This window comes from Nothoprocta perdicaria, unplaced genomic scaffold (assembly GCF_003342845.1).
Source record: "Nothoprocta perdicaria isolate Ctin4 unplaced genomic scaffold, notPer1 scaffold_65, whole genome shotgun sequence".
Classification (NCBI taxonomy): Eukaryota; Metazoa; Chordata; class Aves; order Tinamiformes; family Tinamidae; genus Nothoprocta; species Nothoprocta perdicaria.
Window position 1 is genome coordinate 1,539,560 of NW_020455921.1, and position 20,450 is coordinate 1,560,009.

Below are 20,450 nucleotides of genomic sequence, written 5' to 3' on the forward strand. Positions count from 1 at the left end.
CAATCTGTTGCTGGCTGTGCACCAGACCTGAGCTGACCCCAACATTGGTGCCTTATCATGCAATACTGGGTGCATCTGCAAATGTCCTGCTTCCGTGGCTTCCCTTCCCACCTTTAGATCCATCACGGGTCCCTCCCATGACCAACCGTCAGTGTGTCCAACTGATAATCTGCTCCAGGGCCTTGATGCCCAGAGCCTACAAACACCCCACTCTCTGGATAGGGTCTTCCACTTAATGCAGAAGGTCTGAGCAGTAGCTCACAAAGCCAGAGATTGCATAAAAATTACCTGTGTCATCAGCTCCCCCMCACACACATTGCATCAATCAAAACCATGCAAGTGAGAGCTACACAGAGCTACAGAAGCCTTTATATGAAGTAAGGGCTTCCTTCGTGGACTACCTTCCCTGTTCTCACAGACAACGGCCATAGCTGAAGCTGGTGCCCACACTTGCGTAGCAGGCTTCCCTCAGGTATTTTGGTCCTTTCTGAAAGACATTTGCCCTTTTTCAGCCTCTCAGAAGCACAGTCGCTTTTCTTTTCTTTTTCATGCACAGTTGCTCACACTCAGCTCTGACCCCGAGGGGCTGCCCATCTTCTCCTCAGGTGGCTAACAGCAGACACACTGCAGCTGCACACACAGGAACTGAAGGGCGCCTGGGGCTCACGGAGGTTGCCCATGAGCAGCTTCATAAACCAGGTCATTGCAKTTAAGCAAGAGACACAAGGAAACCACCAGCAACACCGCAATTTTGTTCCGCTGCTGGCAGACCTTGCTAACCTACTTGCATGGTTGAGTCTGGGGAACGTGTGGACAGTGCCTACTTCTCCAGTTGAGTCAGTGCTGATAGTGACAAAGCAGCCAAAATGATAAACTACAACTTACCATTGACAAAAACTGCCAAATTAGACAGGGATCTAGCACACAAGGCTATACGTTCTTGCACTAGCTCAAACTCACTTGAGTCTCAAACACGCTTGCACACTCCTCAAACAGCCCAGGGTGAACCACAAGCTGAGCATGGGCCCACTTCTTTCCTTCTCTCCCACAATGACTTTACCTGCAGTGGCCAGCCAGAGTTACCAACATCTGCTCAGCTTTCTTCACTGTGCTCACTGGGGCTCATGTATTCACCATCTGGGGCTCTGAACACCACTTTATCTCGTATCTTTTCCCCACCAAGAAGGCTCCTTTTATTTGTTAACCTCTCACACTCATCATATCAGGTGAGGAAGAGAGTCAGACTGCAATGTCTGCCTTACCTGTRCGTCATGGTCAGAGTCTGCAGGCTAAATTAAACTGAAGGCTTCTTGCTTCACTCAGCATCCTGTTCTGCCAAAGCCTTCTGAAACAACTGCTTATGTGAGAGGCTAACGGGCACATTTCTTTCTGCACATCCACATGTTGTTTCAGTCATCAAGGTCAGCACTGCCTTCAAAAGAAGTTGACTCCTAACACGACAACTGACACGGTTCCCATATAAATCTATACATCTTTGGATTTGTATCCTTGGCTTTCATCCAGGCATATTTTAGATTCCACAGAATCATAGAATCACTACAGTTGGAAAGGGCCTTCAGGATCACCAAGTCCAACCATAAACTCATCACCACCCTGCCTGCTAAAGCATGTCCCTAAGTGCCTTATCTACCCGTTTCTTGAACACTGGCAGAGATGGATGGTGGCTCCATCACTTCCTTGGGCAGCCTGTTCCAATGCTTCACCTCTTTCTATGATGGGTGTTATTTTTATGAAAAAAAGCACAAATATGTTTGTTGATGAAGGTGGTTTGATTCAAACTATTTTTCTTCAAGTTTGTCAGAAAGAATTGTTTTTATTTTCAAAAGGAATTCCTTTATAATTTTACCTCTCCTCCACCCCATGGAAATGATAAAACTACCATTGCTAGGAATGAACCAGATCATTTTTTTTTTCAAGCTTATTTTGAGTTTCTACTTGTATTGTAGTCTCTGGAAATCCATATCATAAATTAAACCCTGTAACAAAACTCTGCCTAAACTCCCTTAATCCTGCCTGATAGAAGCACCATGCAAAGATCTCTGTGCTGTCCTGGAGGCCAGAGGAATCAAYGGCATCCTGGATAACCCTGAGAAGCCCAGTATAGGATCTTGGGAAAATAGTTGGGAGGTACTGGACTAAAACTCTTTGAAAATAATGCCTATAACTGCAGAATTGTAATGYAGATTATGTAAATATGCTAGCATATTGTCAATGTGTTATGTCATTTTATCCAGTATTTGCAGTCTGAGAAATGTCAACATTTGTATTCTGAAACCTAACAGAAATAGTACATAAGGTTGTTACACTGAAATAAAGGGCTCTCTGTGCATCGTCATCCTCACAGTTTACATTACTGTCTATATTTACCATGCTTGAAAGGCAGGCGTAGAAATGCAAGGCGTAGCAAGTAATAAATCCATCATTTTTCAAGGCCTCCATACAGTCTCCGCAAACTTCAATGGGTTAAAATGCACAGCATTTTATTTCAATTAGCAAATAAACCAGCCCAGAAAGCTGCAATTTAAAATAACAGAAGCTTTTCCTTATCCTGGGATTCCTCCACTAGAAGTTTAAAATTCCTGTTCACTGAACACATAGAAACTGTTACTGACAGCGCTGTGCTGAACAGCTATTTTGCCCAGCAGTTTTTAAAGGGGAACTAATTACGAGCATGCCTGTTCTGTTAATCTCGCACACATTGCTCWGTACAGGCACAAGATCATTCTTTCCTAACACCAGCCCTGTGTTGCTGCAGTTTATTGCCATTAATTATTATTATATGCAATCATGAAGCTGATGCTTAAGAAAATAAGCAGCACATCCTTTCAAGCCATTCTCCTGCTAGAGAAGCAATCACACAGATAAGGGTCCTGTATGCTAAAGCTGGAAAATGTGGACACTGTAGTTGTCTGCATTGCTTTGCCTAATAGCATAGAAAGTTAAATCCTAGYGCAGCTAAGCATACAATCCAACTCTTCTAAATCCCATTTCAGATCCAATCCTTTCTCTTCCTACAATCCTTTGTTTCATTTGCAGTCCTTGCACATACACATACACTTAAGAGAGGGTGTGATCCTGCAGGCCACAGTATGCAAACATGTAATTGAAGATTTAATTAAGATTCAAARAGGGAGATAATAAGGCAATTTTAATTTGCAAGGGCAACGTTAACTTTGGCCTTTCCTAGCTTCCACATTCTCAATTGCCTGCATTTCACRTTATTTAAAAAGCAGTAAAACACAAGATCCTGGAAAAACTCTTCTATTGCAGGATCTCAAATAATTGCTTTTACTCAGAGCCATTAGCCGAGTTGAGCAGAGCTTGTTTCCCCAATCTGTGTTATCAACAAACCAGAATGCTGCTGCACCAAAAGCACACCTAATTAATTCAAACACTGCTAAGCTAATTGAGCCCTTCTGCTTCTGACTTCCCCTCACTCAAAATTACTAGAGGTAATTGGAAAATGGAACAAGTCAGTGAAYGTTGCTGGTTTCCACCACAGATGTCTGCTCTGGGCACAAGCAGATAGCTTCGCACCTCCCCGGATTACCCAAACTGCAAAAATAAACTAAAAATGAAGGCAGGGGGCATAATCTGGCTGGGGAAACGGCCGGATTAGCTTCGCTCTGGCGCTGGGAAGGGGCTCAGCRTGCAGGAGCTGGCAGCACTGCCGTGTGCCCAGGGCAGCCCTGCGGGTCGGAGCAGGGCCTCGCTGCAGGGCGGGCGCCAGGACCCCCTGGATAACCAAGGAAAGGAAGGGAAGGGGACAGGAGCCCTGCGCTGCCGTTAGAGCCGCTGGGCCCCCAAAAACGACGACTCAAACGGCCAGAGCGAGATGAAAGCTTTAATTTAATAAGAATCTTTGAGATTATGAGAAAATTTTTAAAAAATATATCGGGTGGGGTGGTYGGTGGGAAGAGGGGAAAGAAGGGAGGCGAGGGGTGATCGAGGATCGACCAGAACCCCCATCCCGGGACCTCGGTGTCCCGGGGCCGCGGCCGGCGGGACATGCTCAGTGCGCGGGCTCCGCCTCCGCCTAACCCGGATACACACGGGCCGCCGCGAGCGGAGCGTGGAGCTGCGGCCGCGCCGGCAGCAGCAGCAGGAGGAGGAGCAGGAGGCTGCGGCGGCGGCGGCAGCAGCGCGGGGCGAGGAGGGCAGCGGCCGCCATGGCGCCGCGGTGAGCGCCGCCCGCCCGCCCTGCCCCGTGGCGGCCATGGCCCCCATGGGGATCCGCCTGTCGCCCCTCGGCATGGCAGTGTTCTGCCTGCTGGGGCTGGGCGTCCTCTACCACCTCTACTCGGGCTTCCTGGCCGGCCGCTTCGCCTTCTTCATGCTGGGCGAGCCGGAGGCGGCGCGCGGCGCGGCGGGCGCCGTGGACCTGCGCGAGCTGCTGGCCGTGTGCGTGGAGGCGGCGGCGCGCGGCGGCGCCGAGGTGCGGCGCGTCCGCGAGGGCAACGTCCTCAACGAGAAGGCCAAGGGCAAGACGCGCGAGGGCGCCGAGGAGAAGCTCACGAGCGGCGACCTGCTCTCCAACCGCCGCATGTTCCACCTGCTGCGGGCCGCCTTCCCCGGCGTGCAGGTGGGTGCCGCGCCGGCCTTGCCGCCCCCGTGGCGCCTTCTGTCGCCAACCCGTTTGTGAGCGTCGGCCCCGCGGAACGGGGGCGCCGGGCTCTSCTGCTGGCTCCCCTCCAGCGCCCTGAGGCGCACGGCCGCTCCCGAGCTGCTTGCGGAGAGACACGTGTCGCGTTTGGGTCTCGCGCAGGAAACGTTTCCTGCCCGTGCGGGGCGCGCGGCCCTGCCCGTGTGGGACCGGCACCTGGAATTCGGTGCAAGGGAAGGAGCAGCCGGATCGTGCGCAAGCTGAGCTGTGCGAGGGGTTTGACACGTGTATGAGGCAAAAAGCCCCTAAAGATAGCACGTGAAACTTGTGAAATAGGGCTTTTCTGGCTGAGATTAAATAGAACTTGGTAGTACCAACTTTGTATGTGTTTATGATGCTGAAATGAATATATACTATTCACTTACTTTCTTTGCTTATCTTTCCTGGTGTACGTTACTGAGGGGGCCAGAAATGGGGAGAGCCAGTGGAGTTGGACACAGAGGAGGATGGAGCGAGGGCACCAGAGCTCTCTGCAAGCTCYGCTTAGCCGACCTGCTTACCCAGGCTTGGAGCTGGCTCCCTCCGTGGGTCACTGCCTATGGGGCAATTTAGGGGTCTCTTAGAGGTGTGGGGCACCCCACACTCGCATCTGCTTCCAAAAACGACACTTAAGCATTGCACTTAAACTGTTGTTTAAAGTTGCACCCAAACCAGGACCAAACCTGGGTGCTCTTTCTTTTCTGCATGCTTACACTTTGTCTGTAGTAAATGAGAAGTTCATAGTAAGTGAAGGGCTTAAGAGACTGAAATTGTTTGAGATTGATGGAAAACTCTTAGCACCACAAGTACATCTTAAGGGTTTGAAAGGTGATGCTTTTCTTGGATGGGCTGAAAAAAATATAGTGGTTTTTTGTTTGTTTGTTTCTTTCTTTCTTTCTTTCTTAAATTTAGCTGCAACTCTGATCAACACATTAGCCCAGTCGGTTTTCAGTRACTGTTTTGAATGTTCCATAGGCCTATTTTCAAGCAATGTATATAAAAAGTCCGTTGCATAGGAAGGATATCTGAAGCAAAAAAAGAACAGGTTGTTCCACATTTGAAATTGAACATTCCTCAACAGAAAAATTATGAGGGCTGTTTTGAAAATGCTTTCTCTCAAGAGCAAGGTACCTCTTTCACAGGTTTTTACTGTCCTCCAGTGGCTTTTGCTCCTCAGTGTCCTCATGGATCTTGGCATTTTGACATGCCTCTGTCCCCTCCCCAAGTCTATAGACTTTCATCACTGAGCTCGTTACAGTGCTGCCTGTTCTGTGTTTGTGGTTATGCCTGTGAACCCCAGGAAGGGGCATAGAGATGAGAATCCGAGTTGCGTGTCTTTCTTCTGGAGGCCCTTAACCTGAGGCATGTTTCCCAGAACTTTGGTGTCCGGGTTGGTCTCCTCCCTCCACCTTCACTCACATCAGCTGAGCATGAGCAGTGAGAAGAAATGGGAGGTTCTTGGCTAACCAGCCTTTTGGCTGGAGTTATTGGTCAGCTCTGATATATTTAGTGTTCTGAATACATGATATAGATAAACATGTGCTAGGTAAAGTTACTCATTAGATAACGGGTTGTATATAATAATAGGGCATGCTGTTTCTTAATATATATACTGTGATGAAAATGTATTTGTAAGCATTTGCTAGGTCAAAATAACAAGATGCATTTAATGCTTTTACTGCATACACGTGCAGTGCTCAGGTCTGGAGACAGGGGCATCTCAAGCTGTAATTTCATCCTGTACACCCTCAGCTCCACACCTAGAATTGCTACTGTTTCTCAGAATAGACCTACAAATTCAGTTGTTACGCATCTGAGGAATAAAATGCATTTCCTGAGATATTTTTCATGAGAATCTGTGTAAGATTGAGTCTTATGTGGTAAAAGGCATCATGCTTTTACCTGTAGCATTATTTCTAAGTGCAAAGGGACRTTCCAGAAAACATTGCTGAAGTTGAATAAAAATCCTCTTTTCTAGTTCATGATGCTACTAACCAAGGGATTGTTAAATAAAATATCAAACAAAGAATGCAAAGAATTTCAAGAGCAAACTCAGCCCGAATGCTTGTTTATTCACATCATTGTGGTCATGGCCATAACGAGGATATCTCGACTTYTAAGCTGAGGCCAAATGCCTCAGCCAGTAACAACCACTATCCTTCCTCAAAAAGTAATAACATCTGCCTTTTAATGCAAAGAAAATAATCATTTTTTTTTTTATTCTTTAAGAGTAGTTACAGGTTTTCAGTCTTCAGAAATAACTGGAAGAAGTTACTTGACCAAGCTAAGCTCAAGCTGCTGCGCAGTTGTGGCTTTACCATCTTTCCTGTGCTGTAAAGGAAGTAAAGGAAGGTGTGCAAGCAGTCTGTCCGAAGCAGGTCTTCTGTTAAGATCTCAATATTAGTGAGAGATGGAAGAGTTAGATTTCCCACTTCAGCAAGCACAAAGTGGGGGAAAAGGGGCTGGGAAAGCCATCTCTGAATCCAAAATTAGAGATTGCCAAGGAGAACTAATGCCTTTTGCTGAGAACTTCTGTCTTTGAAGAGTCCCAGTGATGCATCTTGGGGTCTTCTGTGTTGCTAATGTGATTTTTTTTTTTTTTTCCCTCCCCTAGGAGTTGGTGTTGTTAGTTGATACTTAAATGCCTCCAAGTTTAAGTAAATGTGTGTGTGTCTGTGTGTGTGTGTGTGTGTGTGTGTGTATGAGTAATCCTTATCCAGTGTGTAGTATGGCCCTACAAACAAGCTGTACCAGTTTATTTGACAGTGTACTTTAAGCACAAAGTTGGAATGGTTGACAGAGCTGGGATAGACTCCTTAAACTAGTGCTTTGACCTAAGGCCCTTTGTCCTCAGAGTCTGAAGATACTTTACAATGGCCSCCACAATTCTAAATTCCATTTTTTTTTCCCCAAAATAACATRGATTTATTTCCATGAGATGCAGGCTTTATCTTACTTACTTGTGTTATTTGCAGTGTACTTTCACTGCCATGCACTATTTTGCATTTTGGCTTGTTTTTGACCACAGCAGTGCTGTGCTAGCTATGTATCTTTTTTTCCTAATATATGTATAAAACAGAGGAATACCTTTTATCTGTATGCATAGTAGTGTTGAAATCTGTCATCAGTGTTTGAAATGGAAATTTAAGAGGTTAAGAACTTCTCAGTTATCCCTTTAACAAGATTTTCTTTTAAATCCACGTTCYGAGTGATAGTGGCTTGAAGCACTCCTTTTCTGAGCTACCTGATTTAAATCTGCTGTTTGTAGACTTCTTGCCACAATGTTGCTTATTGTACTCAAAGAAATTGGAATTGCAACTAGAAAGACAAGTTCTGCATCTGATGATTATTTTAGAAAGAGAGATCTGTTGAGGAGTAGGTTTAAAAATCAGAATGCTACTTAAAAACTTCACAAGGAAGTGGTGCAGAATAAATGGTGCAGAATAAGAATAAGCACCACTTTTAGTGGTGCAGAATAAGTTCCATAACCTTTGTGAAAAGAACATCATCCTCACTTACTTTTTTTGACAAAATTAACTTATGTTTAACTCTTATAATTTTAACAGCTGCCAGCAAGTTTCTAAGTAAAACAAGAAGCGTGTCTGTTAATGTGCAGTCTCATTAATAGATGTTGTCTATAGGCAACAGCTTTTAACATGGATTTTAATTGATGTTATATGATTTATGCTGGCCTTCTGTACCTAAAATGAAATTGAAGCCCTTTATGGTATGATTATCTTTTCAGATGTAATTACAAGTATTTCAATTGGCTTGTATGTGTACTGGGTGTCTTGAATCTGCCTGTTGAGCATCTGGAGATTTAAATTCCTTATTAATGTAGTGAATCACAAGTGATGTGAAAGTTTCTGTGATTTATTTTGTTGATATACATCTAACCTAGACTTATTTGTCTGTTTTCAGAAAATGAAAATAGTTTCAAGAATCCCTTGTGGACATGTCCCTCCTCTATTTCCTTTTATTAAATTTGCGTGGTTGYGTTTGTGCAGAACTGTATTGTGAGTTTTGCTGTCTATTGAAATGACTAGTAGATAAMTAGTAGATAAGTGAGGGGCTTTCTCACTGTCACTGTTTTTATTTTTTTAATTTTAAACCTCTTGCTGTTGGACATTGTATGAATTCTGAGATTCATGCAGTTTTGTTTGTTGAGTTTTTGTCTTTGTCACTTTTACCATCTTGTGTTCATTGTAAGTCTACAGAAGCAGATTACTCATCTGAAATGTTTTTACTGTATATGGAAACCTTTAGTTTCACCCTAGTTAGGGCTGACATAGTAACTGAACCCAAGTAATGAAAATTTGATAAATACTGATTGAGCTTTTTGACCCTTGGTTTAGTCCATGTTCCTGCTTGCCCACAAGGTTGTCCTGTTCATTCAGAAGTCACTTCCCACTGTCATTCAAGTAAATGAAGATGGACCTGAGGATAGAAGGAACTGTAGAACTTCGACCCAGCTGGACTTCTGTCCACTTGAAAATGTGTGGCTTTATTAGAGAGGTAGTTAATACTTGAATTTTAAGTGAAATCCAAAATGATACARGCAGGGTTTTTAGCATGTGTTTGTAATCTCTTTCAGAACAAAATCTCCCCTACTTAAATTCTACATAAGGGGCATTCTAACAAGGTAAGCCTTTTTCAAAGGCATGAAGAAGATCACCTATAAAAGCTTTTCTGTGTGTGTGGTGTTTAGTGGTAAAGGAAGAAGGAAAAGCTTGCTAAAGATCCCTTTCAAAAGAAAGCTGTCTTTAAAGATGCCCATGTATTGAGTAAACCTAGAAGCTTGGACTAGTAAGGTTACTGTGTTAAGTGTTAAACACTTAAACATTGGAACAGAAAAATCTAGTTTCTTTAGCTTATATTTTCCGGTTGCTGCCTCTTTAATGGGTGGATTCCAAGGCAAAACTATGAATGTGCTCTTACAAAAGCCTGAATTTGTACAGTGCCCCAGGCAGCCGGTTAGAGTGTCCCCAGCTTTGGGGGGTGTTGCCACCAGCACTGTGAAGCCCTGCTGGGGAGCAGCCCCACTCGGGAGGCTCCCTCGGCTCGTGGTGTCAGCCGCGCTGGAGCACGTTGCTCTCATCGCTACATCCGTCTGCACAGGGTTTTAGCTCATTTCTGAGCTGCCCGCGTGTTCGTGAGCTGCTCTCGGTGTATAAAGGCCCAGCTTCCCCAGGCCTGGCCCGGCTTCTGGGCCGCAGAATGTGCAGCCTGTTCTGGCCCTCGCGCTGCCGCCGCTGCCTCTCGTGAACAACTTCCCTCATTCACTGGGACATTCCTACGAAGGACCCACTCCTCCTGGGCAAGCCCTCAACCTGAAAAATGCAGTCGGGTGCCTCCCTTATAAAAGTGATTTTTGTTGACTTTGCAGTGCAAGCCCGTTTAGCATTTCACATATTTTTCTAAAATAAATCTCTATATTTGCTGCAGTTCTTTTTTTGTATGTGTGAGGAGAGCTTTTTCTCCATGTATGTCTGAGGAAGTTTGCTGAGAGATGGTTAAACTCAGTATCCGTAGACAGAATACAGAAATTGAGAGACTGCCTTTCGCAACATCCAGCTATGGAGGGGATGACTCTGGAGAGCTGTTTACTTCTCTGCTCTTTGTCTCAGTTCTTGCACAATGGGTTGCTGTCTAAATCTGCTTCACAAGAAGCTTTTGGAGGAGGCAGCATTATGTGTGTGGTAGCAAGTCGGCACGTTCACAACTTTGTTATTGCCTGTTTAATTGCCTGGGAGCGTCTTGCTGGAACAAGCTTCATTGACTAAAGCAGTTCCTGTAGTGGTTCCATAGCTCCCATAACTGCTCCTGATTTCTAAGTAAGAATCTGGGGATACAGTCAGCTGCATTCCACAAATCTTCAGGAAAAAATGAGATTCGAGAGCACAGCCTGCAGAGGCTTCCTGCAAATACGTAGGAGCTGAACACTAAGCAGTAAATATGCTACCACGTTTAACACACAGGTACATCTTCCTGGATCGTTTGCTTGCTTAGAAAGGGGAAGTTTGCAGTGTTAAAGAGCACCAAAGCTCTTTTCAGGCTACCATGTCTTGCAGAACCTCGCATATATTTTACAGAACCCATAACATATTTTTCTAATCATTAATAAAAGGAACATGCAGATATTGAAACGGCTCTGATTTTTAACTTGGCCTGTGGTTTTTAGGATATGTAGCTAGGATTATGGAGTAAATGGTAATTTCAATTGAAGAACTAGTGATCCAATTGATTTTTTTCAGATGACCTTCAAAGGAAGAGACCAGGGAGTGGGATCAGTGTCATGGGATCTCTGCAACTCTATTTCTGCTGTCTGTACTACTACACATAGTAATACCAATAGCACAGAGAGCAGTRCTGGTATAGACAGTAATACTAGTAGCAATTATTATTTTAGATGGTAATAAGAGTAGCTACTAGCAGGTGGTATTATTTTGCTGTACAAAGGCAATTTGTGCWTGTAGACCTTTCTCTGGAAACCGTTCAGATGGTGCTATGTAACAATGGGTTTATAACAACAGGAGACTTTTCCTTTTGAGGATTGGTTCTGACCTTGTCATGTTTTGGAATTCTGTTGAGGAAAAGGACGGCTTATGCTGGTGGGTTATACGCTCTTCTGGAGTTAAAAAATGCCTGGAGCTTGTGTTGAAACTGCCCAGTCTGTGGAACTTGTCTCGTTCACTTTGCAGGACTGTTTTCCCCTGGGGAAAACACAATCAGCAGGTTTATTGTACAGTGACAGATGTTTAATTTGTAAATGTCAAAGCAGCTTCAACGGCTTTGTGGTTGACATGCAACACTTCAAATGCTGCTTTTATATCAAATCAGGATGGATTTTTTTTTTTTTTCCTGAATTCTCTTGGAGCAGATGACCCTTCATCCTTTGCTAATAATCTGTTACAGCTGAAGCGAGTGCTGTCTCTGCATGTCATGGAGTGAAGCATCTGAACGCCTTGCCCAGTCCAAGTCTGATATAATCAAACTTAGCGACCTCCTTTTAGTGTCACRTGCCCACAAGATCTATAGTAGCAACAAGAGAGATTTGAGTAGCAACAATTGAGTAGCAACAATTGAGATTTGTCTGCTGTAATAGTCAGACACCTGGATCTGAGCTAATAGTCCAGACTCCATGGCCATGAGTGGATGCAAATAGGTGCTCCTAGRCTGTAGGTGCTGCATCCCCCACACACCCCCTGCTTTCCCTGAGCTCTAGCTGGGAAATTGGTGGAGCRAGACATTTCTGAGGGTTCACTTAGGCTAAAGCTCACAAGTTGTGGTAGCAACACCTTCCTTCTCTTGGCAGTGGAAGGGGTTTAGAAATGCTAGTCTCTTAGTGTAACTGAGGTGTTAAAAATACATGGGATGTAGCTACCTAAATGCTTGTTGGTGCTGCTTATTTCTGAGTGCTTTGCAGCCCTCCTGTAAGCCACAGCTGTRGTACTAGTAAGCTGGGTTCTAGCCTGTTCTATGGCGTTGACCCTTATTTATTGAGTAGTTCCTCCTATGATGTTATATGATGTATATGATATGACATGAGAGATCATTATGCACAATATTGTGTGATAATGACATCTCTCACCATCTAAAAATAATTTTCCAGTCAACATTAAATTATACTGGATTTAGCAGAATTTTCTTCATTTCAGCACAGAATGGGACCGGGTATTCCATTGATCTGTCACATTCTTCTTCCCTTTTACAGACTGAAATCCTCTCTAGTCCAGAATAAAATTCATGAAGGTAGTCTACAAGTGGCAGTTACCCTAAACATGGATACTGTTTATAAATATTCCTCATAGGCTGCCTTAGATTCTCAGCCTAACCTACCCTAGAGGTAGGTGTGGAATGCTATGACCATGCTTATAAAATAAAATATGTTTTACAATTGTATAAAGGCTACATCCAGTTGTGTTACTTAAAAAAACAGGTCATAATTCAATTCCAGAAGCAGAAATGGTATCTAGGATTCTCACTTTGTTATGCTAAGATTTGTAAACTTTTTATTAGGGAAGTATTTGCACATTTGAATCTGCATGTGATTTTTATATATATATATATATATATATATATATATATATATGATACAACATTATTTAAAGTATTAGACTGCTGCTATATCTGTATACCTTTTGATTATTATCCAGGATGAAATGTTCTCCTTGTGGTCCTTGAGGTAACTGTTTAACATTTGGTTTTAAAAATGCAATCCATGCTATGAGAACATTCAGTAAGAAGAATGGTAGCCAAACAAGTTATGTCCAACTACGGTGTTATTCACAGCAAAATTTAGAATTCTAGATTTTTTTTATTGCTTGGGATTTGAGCTTAAGAGCTTATGAACTGCAGAAAATGACTAATTCATGCTGTTTTAGCTTGAGGTAAAAAGAGAAAGCAAGGATAACAAATCTTTCATTTTCCAAGTACCTTAGTTACTGCATTTGTTGAGTTAATGCATCCATTTTTGTTGTAGATAAATTCCGAAGAACATGTTGATGCAGCTGATCAGGAGACCGTCACTTGGGATCGTAGTATTCCCGAAGATATAAAGAGTAAAATACAGTCTAAAGAGGTTCCAGCAGAAAGCGTTACTGTCTGGATTGATCCGCTAGATGCTACACAAGAATACACAGGTAGCTGCTGCTTGTTCCCAGTTCACGTGTGCAGTGCTGCTGTCTGCCTTTTGAACCAGAGAGAAACAGCATTCACAGTGGCARCTCTTGCTGAAGTATATTGCAAATATACTATATACTTGGTATGCCAAAGCAGTGCTTTGTCTGAACAGCCTTTAAACGAAACCTCTGTAGTAGTCACAGGCTAGCATTTACTTTCCCGTTGCCAACTCTGAAATTATTTAAACATTCTTTGTAATTAAGTGATTGCAAAAAAAAATGGTAACTGTCATTTGTGGGGTTAGCTAGTGTTACACATTTCACTGTATATTTGTAGTGGCCTTTGTGATAGTACTAAATATCTCAGAATACTCTTTCTTCTAAAGGAAAAGATAAATATTGAGATACAAAGGGTTTTTATATCTATGTCTATATATATAGTTATATATAAAATTTAGTCTTCTCATTTTGTAATATTTGTGCCTCCTTAACATTTGATCTAGTAAGAGTATGGGACATATATATGGAAGAGGAAGAAAAGTAAAAGTCTTCTAAGTCCTTTGATAACTGGAGGWTGATTTGAAGATGCAACAAAATTGCATAATTGTAAAAGGTGGAATTTGGAATGCCAGCTAGTTTTCAGAGAGCAAGATGCCTTTCTTGGGTCCTTTTTTTGTTCTTCACATCTGATTGTGAATGTCTTTATTTCCTTATTTTGCTCACAGAGGATCTTCGGCAGTACGTCACAACAATGGTTTGCGTGGCTGTAAATGGTAAACCTGTAATAGGAGTGATACACAAGCCTTTCTCAGCATATACAGGTACTTTTATAATTTCACGTATTTCTGGTATCTTCAGTGACAGTGCTAATTAAAATTTGATGGAATACCTGTAGGCATAAATTAAAAAAAAACTGACACAAACTGACACTGTTGTAGACCTCAGAGCAACAGATTTGTTCTGTGCTCTAAGGCCAGAATGGAAAATGTTGTCCACATGGAGCATAAAAAATGATGCATTAAAAAAAAAAATAGAACAAAAAATCTGAAAAAGCATTTGAAAATTAAGATCTCTTCAGCAGGCTGCTTATAACRGAGCAAAAAATAGAAATTCCCACATGCTGAACTTGTGTGTGTTGTGACTCTTTGACAGAACAGTACTTTGCTCATCCAGCTCATTCAGTAGAAATAGTTGGGTCTGTGAAATTGTGCCCAGGAGCTGGTGTATGTTCAKTGCGAATAACATAGATAAACAAAATGGATATAAGTTGGAACACAGGCAGTTCCATCTGCATGTGAGGAGGAACTTCTTCCCTGTGAGGGTGCCAGAGCCCTGGAACAGGCTGYCCAGGGAGGTTGTGCAGTCTCCTTCTCTGGAGGTCTCCAAACCTGCCTGGATGCCGCCCTGTGCCCYGTGCTCTGGGTGTGCCTGCTTGAGCATGGGAGTTGGACTAGATGATCTCTAGAGGTCCCTTCCAACCTCAACCATTCTGGGATTTTATGATAAAGATCTTAATAACAATTGTATAAATTTCTGGAAAGACTGTTACGTGTGGGCTTGCTGACTGCCTGACATGCTTTAAAGCTCATGAGCCTGACCTGATTAATTCTATGATAGCAACGATGTGTCAGTGAGGATGGCTGTTAGTTTGGCAGTGTATATACAACACTTCTGAATGATTCAAAGTCATTTTAGTATTCACATCTTATACAGTTGAAACTGGAGCTTTTATTCTCATTTTTCCCTTTAGGCAATACTGACCTCTACAGTTGTGAAGTTAGCTCTGTTAAAAGATCTAGGAATATTTAATTAAATATATTTTTTGCTGACTTTAAGTTTTTCTTTTTGCCTACTGAGCATTCACCATTTTATGCTAAATACTTTGCTTTTTTTAAATGATGGCTTAAATCCCAGTCTTTTTAATATGTGCTATATTTTGATATTCTTTAAGTATATTAACCTTTTGAAACATGTCTTCTAAGTATCATCTTATATCTGAAGAATTTTTTTAGAAGGTTGTAATTATGAGAATTTATCTCCTTTAATAGTAATAATCTGACATCACCGGAGAAGGTATCAAATGCGATAGCAGGAATTTGTCATTCCACATGAAGAAGATTCATTTCCCAAGCTGGAAATCCAGATACGTTGTTGACGGATGGTTCCTGATAGTACCCCACAAAGCAGCAAGGACAGTCAGTGTTGTTGTTACACATAGCTCAGTCTGTTGCTGTACAGTCTGGCCCTCTCGTGAGATGAAATTGCTGGTTAGGCTGCTAAGTAAGTGTCAAATTAATGGTTAGAGGATGCTGCCTACCACGTTAAGCTTTGAACCTCATAATAAAACAAGAGGAAAGTTGTGTATTCTAAATCCAGTCCTCCAAAATACACATTGTAGATTGTTTTCATACCTTTCCTTCCTATTACGGTCCTTCTGGACAAAATAGCTTCAAATAATGTTTTTGCTACCTGCTTTGAAGCAAAGTGGGGTTATTTTGTTTTTAAAGCAAAGTTGTTTAGGGAAATATTGGATATCTTTTGAGCTCAAAGCCACTCTGTTAATTTTTTTTTTTCTAGTTGCATGTTCTAAATATTACTACTGGGGTTTTCTCCTTTTACTGTGTGGTTAGTTAATTAGTTTTGTTTTTGTTTTAATTCTTACATGGGAATAGCCATATGTGGAATAACACACAAAAGTGGGTGTTTGTATGGGCCCCTGTTTCTTTTTCTCTTCCATGGATGGGCTGCTTCTCACAGTCTCAACTTTCATTATTATATCTAGCAGCAGGGAGGGAAATAAGTTCAGAGGTGTCACTTTAATTTTTATGGGATATGTAGATTTTATCTTTATCCTTAATAAGAGAGAGTGCCTTTTATAAAGCTTACCAGAACTTGTTTCTCTTGTAGCCTGGGCAATGGTGGATGGCGGATCCAATATAAAGGCTCGTTCGTCCTACAACGAGAAAACCCCGAGGATTATTGTATCCCGTTCCCATGCAGGAAAAGTCGAGCAGGTTGCACGGCAGACGTTTGGAAACAAAACTGTGATAATCCCTGCTGGTGGAGCAGGTTTGGTTCCTTAAGCATCCTATCCCTTATATTGTTTCCAACTGGTTTAAGTGGGCAGCAGCTATTAGACAAAAGGGTGACGCTGCAGCATGTCTCCATTTTCTTCTTTTGTTGTTGTTTTTTTGTTCTTGTTCACCCCAAAAACAAACACTTGCAGGAGGAACACTTTGCATGAACGCCTAAATGAAAACCTAGTTTGCAATTCAAGCTGTCCACAGGTTATTCAGTATTTAAATCTAATCTTGGAGCAGCAGTGTTACTTGGTCACTTCACTGAGTGCACTAACATGCATTCACTGAAGGCACTGGGGTGTTTGTGAAGGGAAAAGGAGCATGTGGCCAAGTGTTGAGTCACATAAGGAATCTGTTGGCTGTTAATTAACTAGTAGTATGGTTTTTGTTTGTTTGTTTTTAAACTTAAACAATATCTTTGCACATGCTATTGCCAGAATGCAAATATGCAAGGCACCAATGTGAAGCAGTAACTGCATAGCAAAATCCATGGAAAATTTGAATTTTACAAAAGTCTATCTTTCCATATCTTTAATATGAAAAGCAGAGCTTCCTGTTAGAAAGTTTAGTCTATAAGATCATGCATAGGTGAATGACTCTGGTACGGCCTTATTGACAAAACTTTCTAAAGGAAGCTCTGTTTTTCCTCTGCTATCACAAGAAAATTTATTTAGATTCTTTGGCAGAGGAGATAAAATTGTAACTGATTATACTAGTTGTTTCCTGGGTTTGGCTCTGTATAACAAGAAGAAGAAACGGAGGAAGATTTTAGTAGAATGAAGATGTTGGTTGAACAATTGAAAAATTTGTTTAAAATAAGGAATGYTGGCTATGAACAGTGACTTGTGAACTGCACAGTGGATGAGGAGAGTGAGCCCAAGAGCAAAATAGTATTTTAGTTGATAGCCTTGTTCTTTTAGGGTATCTCTAGGTATCTCTACGTAACATATTAGTAAAGGATGTCTAAAAAATAACATGTCCAAAATACCCGAAGTTTAGATACTGGTTTAGGAGAAAAAAAAAAAAAAAAAGATTTTTCTTTTTTAAGCTTATTGGTGTCTCCACTGTCGTAGTGAGCTTGCATGATACAATTTAGAACATAATTTTCCTAACTCTTCCATGTACATACTGTTAACACTAACTAGATTAATCTTTTGTGATGAATTGAGAAGCTTGATGTTTTAATAACTCATGTTTATTATGCCCCTCTTTTTTTGTGTAGGTTACAAAGTGTTGGCTCTCCTTGATGTGCCTGAAGAGAATCAAGAAGAAGCTGATGTGTATATTCATGTCACTTATATTAAGAAGTGGGACATATGTGCTGGAAATGCTGTGCTGAGAGCACTGGGTGGCCATATGACTACCCTGGCTGGTGAAGAAATCACTTATACTGGCTCAGATGGCAATGAGGGAGGACTTATAGCCAGTATCAACATGAACCATAAAGCACTGATTGAAAAACTTCCAAATCTGGAGAAAACATCACACAAATAAACTCAGCTGGTGGAAAAGTATAAGTAATGCTTTTGTAGTCTCCAGATGTTCTGTCTGAAGAGGCCGGCGTGAAAACCCGCAGGGAAAGATGCACAGCAAAGCAAAGCGATTTGGTGTGGGCTTGGGGACTGTAGAGTACATTGGGATGCTTGAGTGATGGTATTTTAAAAAAAAAAAAAAAAAAGAAAAGAAAAAAAAAGAAAAGAAAAGAAACAAAAAAATGGAAGTAGAAAGGTGGCTGACCTCTTCCCACCTCAGTTTCCATGTCTTATTTTTTAGACTGTTTTCTTGCAGTTCTTATACTCAAGATACAGTATATATTTGGGAATTCAAGTGAACTGAAAGGAAAATCCAAATTGGTTCATAAAATAATCAAAGTAGTTCTCACAGGAATTTCTTTGAAGCTTTTACACCTTGTTACAGTACTTTTAGAAGCTCCATAATGAATTAGGTAGAGAGAAAAAGAATGTTTTATATAAGCATTTGATTACTGTAAACAATTTAGCAGGAAATATGACCCCGTGTTCTATATCCCCTGAATGGAAAGCACAAGAAAATCGACACAAGTTTAGATACAGCAACAGTTTATCTTTGACAGAGGGGCACTCTTTCTGCTTTTTAAGAGAAAAATAAAAAAGAGATGTTCTGTACTATTTTGGCGTTTTCCTGAAGATGTAAACCAGTTTAGTTCAGACAAGTTGTGAATAATGTGTTTTATTAATCAGTGTGATTATTTCCATATGCCCTTTTAAAAGAAGGTAATGTTCCCTTGTATAGTTTTTAACAATTAATTCTCGTCTTTGATTTCTGTGTACAGTGTTGAAGGTGCATGCCAGATTTTCCTCTAATGTAGGACTTGTTCATCATTTGGTGTCTATACCTATAGAAGCAGCCCCTCATTTTGGTATCTATTTTCTTACCATTGAGCAAAGTCATACAGAGTGAATTTGATGGGAATAGTGAGTTGGTTGATTGGTTTTATTTACAACATGAGATAGAAACCAGCAATTTTTCTAGAACTCAAGAATGACCGTGGTCTCCTGTCTTCAGGTGCATTCATTTCTGCAGAAAGTTTTCGAGTCATCCTGAACAGTCGGTGGTTGCCTGATTTATGGAAACTAGCCCAGTGCATGAAGCCGTTTTCTCCTATCTTTAAATTTAGTTTAARCAATTTTGAAGAGTAGGTAGCATCTAAAGTACAACAGGGTGACAGCGTTGTTCAGTAAAGTTTTGTAGAACTGAGTCCTGTGTACACAGAACAGAAGCCCTTTGATATCAAATGACAAATTTTCCATTTATAGTTTACTTAGTGTAAGCAAAGACTGTTTAAAGCAAATTCATGTTCCTCTGGTAAATATCATAATTACTGCATTTTTTTCATTTCTTGCTGTTATGAGCAGTAGGAGGGCACCACATCAACAGTGGTGCCTGTCCTACCTCTTTTAAAACTGTTAACTTACAGCAAGTGCTCACTTTTCTGAAGGTCCTCCTCAGATGTTACATAACTACAGGTATAAACTTTCMGTTACTTTTGTTTTGTAAACCTATGGGCAAAGTAGACTGAAACTTARTTCTACCAGGCTTTTGGTACGGGTAGGGTATTTTTTCAGGATACCTTTTTTTCCCCCAAAATTGTCACTTGCTGCTGTTCAAGAATAGCTTTTACATATGTAGATAATACACAAATAAAGCAACTTAACTTCCATTTTTTAAATATAATAAACTGCTGTATACTACAACAAATAAAAGAAAAGTCCTTATTAAAAAGGGACTCATTTATTTTGGAAACTTGYTGAACTTCCAGATTTCAATGAAGAACATTGGTATTCATCAAGGCTTTAGTAATATTATGCAAAAGAAGACTGCAGTTTTTTTCCTTCAGACTGCTTTAAGTGGCTTAAAGCCTAATAAAAAGGCAGCTCTTCTGTTTATTAGTTAAGCAATATGGCTTAAATTTAGATGTGAGAAATAGCTCTAGTAKGCTATTATAAAAACCCGAATGTTTTGCTAACAGTGAACACCCAGTGTTCAAATAGACAGTAAGGAAAGGGTTTTGGGAGGTATTTGTTTTGCATTCCGGTTGCAGGAGGATGTAAGCTTTTCTCATGGAAGTGGGAACGCTTTTATTTTGGGTGTGATCCATTGCATAAACTGTGGGCAGACTTTGTTTCACATGAGAAATGGAGAATACATTAAGGTTACATATTTGAGGCTTACTTGCAGCATAGCTGAAGGTATACAGCAGTTAACAGCATTATTTGCTGTTTTTAATTAATAATGAATCTTTCCCTAAGAAGAAAAAGACACAAAACTAAATATCCTGAAGTGCTTTATTGCACTTGATCRTAGTGCTCGGTACCTTACACCTGAGATCCAAGGGGATGCTTGGAGTCTCCCGGCCTAGCCTGAAGCAGAGCAGTGTGGATAGGAGTATTGTCAGACGGCTGATGAATATCAGCTGCTGATGTTGTTGTTTTACAATAATTGCAACTTTTGCACAGGCCAGGAAGTATTTAAAAGTGCTTGTTTAGTGCATACGTGTCCTTGCTCCTGAATATTTGCATGTATAGTATTAATACCCCGTCTATGCTG

The 20,450-nt window shown here is 41.3% G+C and overlaps 1 protein-coding gene across 1 annotated transcript; it reads left to right on the forward strand.

Annotated features, from left to right (window-relative positions):
• The first annotated feature begins 4,193 nt into the window (after window positions 1-4,193).
• On the forward strand, window positions 4,194-19,360 carry IMPAD1 (inositol monophosphatase domain containing 1). Its single transcript, XM_026050082.1, has 5 exons — window positions 4,194-4,603; window positions 13,146-13,305; window positions 14,010-14,105; window positions 16,192-16,353; window positions 17,587-19,360. Exons 1-5 carry the CDS (start codon window positions 4,238-4,240, stop codon window positions 17,856-17,858), a joined length of 1,056 nt encoding a protein of 351 aa, XP_025905867.1. The 5' UTR covers window positions 4,194-4,237; the 3' UTR covers window positions 17,859-19,360.
• Window positions 19,361-20,450: the final 1,090 nt, after the last annotated feature.

Excerpts from the sequence above, each read along its gene's own strand:
- IMPAD1 (XM_026050082.1), top strand. The coding sequence starts at position 4,238 with ATGGCCCCCATGGGGATCCGCCTGTCGCCCCTCGGCATGGCAGTGTTC. Across the intron at positions 4,604-13,145 it reads CCGCCTTCCCCGGCGTGCAG|ATAAATTCCGAAGAACATGT; the intron begins GTGGGTGCCGCG and ends TTTTTGTTGTAG. Across the intron at positions 13,306-14,009 it reads TGCTACACAAGAATACACAG|AGGATCTTCGGCAGTACGTC; the intron begins GTAGCTGCTGCT and ends TTTTGCTCACAG.